Source organism: Gekko japonicus, unplaced genomic scaffold, assembly GCF_001447785.1.
Source record: "Gekko japonicus isolate JY-2015 unplaced genomic scaffold, Gekko_japonicus_V1.1 scaffold313, whole genome shotgun sequence".
Lineage (NCBI taxonomy): Eukaryota > Metazoa > Chordata > Lepidosauria > Squamata > Gekkonidae > Gekko > Gekko japonicus.
The window spans coordinates 425,480-431,902 of NW_015174283.1; the positions used below are offsets into that span (position 1 = coordinate 425,480).

Consider the following 6,423-nt stretch of genomic DNA (forward strand, 5'->3'; position numbering starts at 1 on the left):
GGCATTAAGATAATGCAATCCTTGCAAGATTTACATGGCGTTCTCAGGTGAAAAGGTTGCACCCCATACTATTGGGCTAAGCTTTTGCATCATATATATTAGAAATATTTTTAAAAATAATTTAAAATATTCGTTATCCTGTCATACACATACCAGCCTGGAAAATAGGTAACATTAAAAACAACAACAAACAAGAGCAGCAGCAAGAACAATAAAAACTGGGAACAAACTGCATCAGATTGCGATTAGGAAGATGTTGAAACCTCTTTAAAAAGACTTAAAAAGGAGCTGCGGTGGCTCAAGTGGTTAAGACGCTGAACTGCAGGCTGTGGAAGGTCGGTAGTCCAGCAGTTCGAGACCTGAGTTGCCTCATGACGGAGTGAGCTCCCATCTCTAGTTCCAGCTCCTGCCAACCTAGCAGTTTGAAAGCAAGAAATTGCAAGTAGATAAATAGGTACCACTTTGGTGGGAAGGTAACAGCGTTCCGTGCGCCTTGGTGGTTAGTCATGCCGGCCACATGACCACGGAAACGTCTTCGGACAGCGCTGGCTCTTCGGCTTTGAAACGGAGATGAGCACCGCAACCCTAGAGTCAGATTCGACTGGCTTTCGAGCAAGGGAACCTTTACCTTTTTAAAAAGACTTCATAAAGACCAGAGAAACTTTCTACAAGAGGGATCCCCAACAGGCAGTGGTAGGGTTCTCAGGTCACCCCGGATCACTAGTGGGGGATGGGGGAGTAGGGTTGCCAGATCCAGGCTGGGAAACTCCTGGAGATTTGGAGGTGCAATTTGGGGAGGACAGGGACCTTGGTGCCACCCTCCATTTTCTACAGGGGAACTGATCTCTGTAGTCTGAAGATGAGCTATAATTCCAGGGGATCCCCAGGTCCCACCTGGAGGCTGGCATCCCTAATAGTGGGCACAACAAAATGGCTGTCATGAGGGAACTAATCACAAAATGGTTTCCATGGGGGGTGGGTCCAATTAAAAAAATCTTAGGAAGTTCAGAGCCAAGTGTCCTGCAGTGATGGAGGCAGTTGTATCCAAGCAGATGATACCTGCTGGGCTCTTCATAAGTACCTCATTCTCCAGTGAACTTCTGGTGATGATCTTATTCAGTGGACAGGCTCAAACACAATGAGATGTTCCTTCAAGTAGTCTGATCCCAGACCCTGAAGAGCTTTGTGGGTAACCACCACCATTCTGAATTGTGCCTTGAAGTGAAACATAGAGCTCTTAAAACTAGGAAGATATGGTCCTTGTAACTAGTGCCTGCTTGTAGTCTAACTGCTACATTCTGAACAGTCTTCAAGCGCAGACCCACATAGGATATATTGCAGTAGCCCAACCAGAATATAATTAGATCAAAGATAACTGTGACCAGATGTGTGCCTTCCTTTATTCTGAATGGTATGTTACCTTATCCTGTAGCCTTGAAGTAGTTACTACCCATTTCTAATGTACACTGAGAACTATATCAAGTTCAGGCCCCTTCCAAGGGCTCACAGCACCAAAAAAATGACACAGCAGATTATAAATTATTTTGGTTCTACACAGTAGAGTAAAATCACTCCAGTATGGTACAGTAAAGAGACTACTGGGTGTGGACTAGGGAGACCTGGTTCAAACCTCTCCTCAACCATCCAGCTCACTGTGAGGTGAAGGACGGTGTCTTAAACCAATCTATCTCACAGGATTGTTGTTAAAAGCAGCAAGGAAAATCCTGAGTTCCTTAAATGGAATGTAAATATGAGGATGATTGATATTTGACTGCTTGTTAAGAACCAATCAAAGGGAAAAGACCGGATATCCAGAAACACTCTAACTTTGGTGAAGTAACTTCTCTGGAATTTATGCAAATATAGCATCCAAAATGAGAGACTTCTAGGGGTTCAGGTCTGCTCAGAAGCCCCACCACACCTTCATAAGTATGCAGACACTCACAGAATTTTCATTCCCACAATCATGGTCCAAGGTCTGGTATGAAGAAAGGGAAGTGGGGTGGGTCAGCTCCTTGTTAATATATTTTGGAGATATTCTTTCACACATAACAGATATCATTTTCTTGGACCCTCCCATCTGGCTTTCGGGAATCTCTAGGCAAGAGCCAGTCACTTGGTTGCTAAATTTGGGGCGATGTATTCCCATGATGGACACGTCCACCCGGGATGACGCTGGAGCCTGTTTGGGATCAGTTTACGGGGTGCTTATTTATACCCTCTGAGCTGGAAGTCAAGTATGCAAGAGGGGACGAGGGGAAGCTGCAGACAAGGTGGGTGAGGACAAAATGAAGGGGAAGGAGGATTCAGAGACCTCAGACTGGGCTCATGAGGAGGACAAGAAGGCCTGAGATGGGGGGGGGGCACAACTTCCAAGGGGCTGAAAGGATGCTAAAGTGGCATTTAAAACAGAGCAGCAAATCTTACCCTATGGCCACCGTGTCACATAGTGACTGTCAGAATCCTGCCCCCCCCCCCCGCAATAAGCCACTTTCAACAAAATTGTGGATGGTGGATAGTAGCTGCATACATTGGGAATCTTGAGGCAGGTCATATTAGTGTGGGACAGCAGAATGCCCAGATATGGTTCCCAGTGGGTCTTTAGGTCCCTGGCATTCAAAATAAAAGGGGGAGGGGAAATCCAAGGCCTTATGGAATAAAATCAGAGCAATGCCATAGATTAGAGCTGAGGGGAATTCACCTTTATATATTTACTTTATTTATATCCTGCCTTTATCCCCAGTGGGGACCCAAAACTCTTTATGTCATTCTCCTCTCTTCCTTTCTATCCTCGCAACAACCCTATGAGGTAGGTTAGGCTGAGCGTGCAAGTGACTGGCCCAAGGTCACCCAGCTAGCTTCCATGGCAGAGTGGCGATTCGAACACAGGTCTCCCAGATCATAGTCTGACATTCTAACCACTATACTATGCTGGCCTTTGGTTCAATCACTGTTGTTCTCCCTCACAAGGTTGTTGTTGAGGACAAATGGAGAAAGGAGAACTCTGTCTGCTTCCCTGGAGGAAGGGTGGGATAAAAATGTGATATAATATGTATCCCCTGCTCTTATATGGGAGGGAGAGAAATACCTTGTGCAAACCTCCAGAGTCTTCCTTATTTATTCTCTCACATACTGTTGGCCTCGATCCTCCAGGAAAGCTCAGCTCAGCAGCATTGCTGGCTTAGCTATTGAGTATATACACATTGCTGAGGGCTGGCTGGTAGCAGAGCCAGGGTGCCAACTGGCCAGGATCCCACCTCCTTGGCCGCTCGCCCAAGAAAGAGAAAGTACAGCCAGGAAAGAGAAAATGAATCCAGTATTTTTGTTATTTTTCCATTTCCAAGAAGATGCAATTTTAAAAACAAACACGGGCGGGGGGGGGGGTACAAACAAAAGCCATAGCTGTTTCTCAGCCCAGCCCAAGCACTTTGTACATGCTCAAAGGCACTCCTTCCTTAACACGGTTTACCGTTTAAAGCTGCTACTTGCTCAGAGGAGAACAGCAATCTGCGCAGGCAGATTTTTAAAAAGTCCTTTTTAAAAAGTCTGCTTAGGGAAGAAACACTCTGTGCATGGTCAGAAACACTCCGCTCAAATGCCAGATTATATCTCTATATATCGCTAAACAAAAGGTGACCCAGCCGAGGGCAGAGAGATGGCCAGCCCCACAGTCCCTACCGCCGCCCTCCAGTGTTGACTCGCGAGGCGGGAGGGGGGAGTCACTGTCAGCTGTTGCCTCCCTCCGCACTCCCTTCCTCCCCCGCTCCGCCTTCTCCGCTTGAGGTTCACACCCACAGCCGTTCCGCCTTTACCATTAGCGGATTGCTACCTCTCCCCCCCCCCCCCCCCCCCCCCGGCCGGGGCTGGATTCGGCAACTTTCTTGCACCACCAACTTCCTTCTCTGTGCCTGCAGCCTAGACGGGCGGCGGCTTCTTCGCTAGTCCCGTCGTAGACTTGGGGAGAGACGGAGATGGGGGCCAGGCGAGGAGGCGGCGGCGGCGGCCGGCTGTGAAGAAGGCGAACCAGCCACCGAGCGGACCGCGGCAGCCGGCGGGGACAGGAGGAGGGCTGGACCATGAGCTCGGTCTGGAAGAGGCTCCAGCGCGTCGGGAAGCGAGCGGCCAAGTTCCAGCTCGTGGCCTGTTACCAGGAGCTCGTCGTGGAATGCACCAAGAAATGGTGAGAGCACCAGAAACTGGTGAAACGGGACGGGGAGAAGGGGTGGGGACTGGAGCACTTGTGAATGCACAGGGAAGAAGGGGGCGGGGCGAAGAAACCAGGCAGCAGGAAGTGGAGCACGAGGACTGGTGAATCGGGCGCGTGCACCGTAAAGGGCGGGGACCGGAGCACTTGTGAATGCACGAGGGAAATGTGGGGGCGGGGCGAAGAAACCAGGCAGGGGGAAGTGGAGCACTAGGACTAGTGACTGGGTACGCGCACCATGAAGGGCGTGTTGGTACAAGTAAAAAAAGCATTAGTTTATAATATTTATACAGTGTTCTAAACAGTTCAATACTGTTTGTGTACATCAATGCTTAAATTTGTACACCCACCTTATAAGGTAGGCCACTATTAGTGATAAATTATAAGATGGCGGAAGACAGGAGGGCCTGGCGTGATCTTGTCCATGGGGTCTCTAAGAGTCGAGACTGGACAACAACAACAACAACAACATAACCCCAAATAGTAGCTAGGAATGCTGAAAGAACATAAGAACTCTTGGAGACCAGTGGTACATCTTCAAGTCCAGCATCTTGTTCCACACAGAGATAAGGCAAAGAAACAGGGTATAAGAGGGCAAGATTGTCCCCTGATGTTGCCTTCCATTGCTGGTATTCAGAGTTTTACTGCTCCTAAACATGGAAAGTTATCTCATTAAAGACGTAGTGACTGAGAGTTTTCATAAGTGCAAGGTGATGCATAATGGAACAAAAATTTTTTTTCTAACTTTAAATATATGCTGTTGGTTTCTGAATTGACTAAGATCAAAAGCTGTAAAAAGTACAGAAGAGGGCAATCAAGACAATCAAGGACCGGAGCATCTTTTTTTTTTTGAGGAAAGGCCAAAGAGTCTGGGACTTTTGGGAAAGCTAAGGGAGGACATGATAGAGGTTTATAAAATTATACATGGCTTGGAGAAAGCAGATAGCGTTCCCCTGCCCTCTCATAATGCTAGAACTTGGAGTGGGGGAGGGCACTCAGTGAAGTAGATGGCCAATAGGTATAGGATGGACTCAGTGAGTAATTAAATTGTGAAAATTGCTGGCAGTGGAGGTAGTGATGGCCACAGGCATAGATGGCTTTAAAAAGGAGTTAGATTCGTGGAGGAGAGGTTCCATCAATGGCTACTAGCCGTGATGAGCAAAAGGAACCTCCATATTCAGAGGTAGTAAGCCTCTGAATACCAGTTCCAGGAGGCAACATCAGGAGAAGGCTTTGGCCTCTGTGCCCTGTTGTTGGCCCTCTGGAGCATCTGATTGGAATACTGTGAAATGGCATGCTGGTCTGATCCAGCAGGGCTCTTATATTTTTATGAAAAGAGGGATTTGGATCTTTGTGGGTTTTGTGGTTGATGGTACAGGCCCAGCTTCCGACATCAATCTAGTGAGGAGCAAGGTCTGGGCTTGTTATGCATTTGCAGAATACCGGGTTGAGGTGGAATTTACGTGTTAGGAAGCAGGGGAGGGTAAATGTACATTGGGGGTGAATTAGCTGGGTGTGCTAGAAATGATACCCCAGGGACTAAGGAAAGGGGGAGACCTCGGAGTTATAGGGATCCTGCAGGTAGGATTTGTAAGCCGCCTTGAGTTCCTGTAAGGTAGACAATCAGCTAGTAAATGTTTCAAATAAATAAATATGTGTGCTGGGGCAAAGGGGCCAAATGCACAGTGGCAAATTAGAGAGGAAGATGTTTTGAGGAAGGGAGAAGGTCAGTGTTGGGGTAGAAATGCAGTTCCTTGCACCCTTGGCCAGTATTACAGGGCAGGACCCAAAGTGAATTTTCAGCTGGTTGGTCTCCTCCAACATCTGCCGGTATAGATGGATGGCTCGTATCTGTGGTGGATGTATATGTGTAAGGATAAAGGACCACAGTTTCTTCTTTGTTTTGGGGAGGAGGGAATGGACTGGAGTCCAATTCTAGCAGCTGAGTGCCATGCCAAGGAGCAACTCTGCCGGTAGTCGCACAAAACCAGGAAGCAGAGCTAACCAACAAAATTAGTTTGTAGCCACCCTCTCTACAGACAAAATTGCTTAACACTATCAGATTTCTGGTCTTGCTGCCCTGGTGATGTCTGTGTGCTGGCTGACACCAGCTCCCCAGGGCCTCCAGAGAGGTTTTCCCGGCGTAATCTTCGTGGGGGCGGCGGGGCGTAAGCCCCCGCCGCAATTTTCAGGAAGGTGCTCAGCCTCCCCCGCGAGCG

General features: G+C 48.1%; 1 protein-coding gene across 2 annotated transcripts in view; it reads left to right on the top strand.

Moving 5' to 3' along the window:
- The first annotated feature begins 3,872 nt into the window (after positions 1–3,872).
- The window catches only part of EHBP1L1 (EH domain binding protein 1 like 1), a 49,903-nt gene continuing 47,352 nt past the window's right edge, over positions 3,873–6,423 (top strand). The window contains exon 1 of one of the 2 annotated variants that reach the window (XM_015423936.1): positions 3,873–4,180. In XM_015423936.1, coding sequence (XP_015279422.1) covers positions 4,077–4,180 — 104 coding nt within the window. In that variant the 5' untranslated portion in view covers positions 3,873–4,076. The remainder of the gene's footprint in view (positions 4,181–6,423) is intronic. The other variant, XM_015423935.1, reaches the window with a different exon arrangement.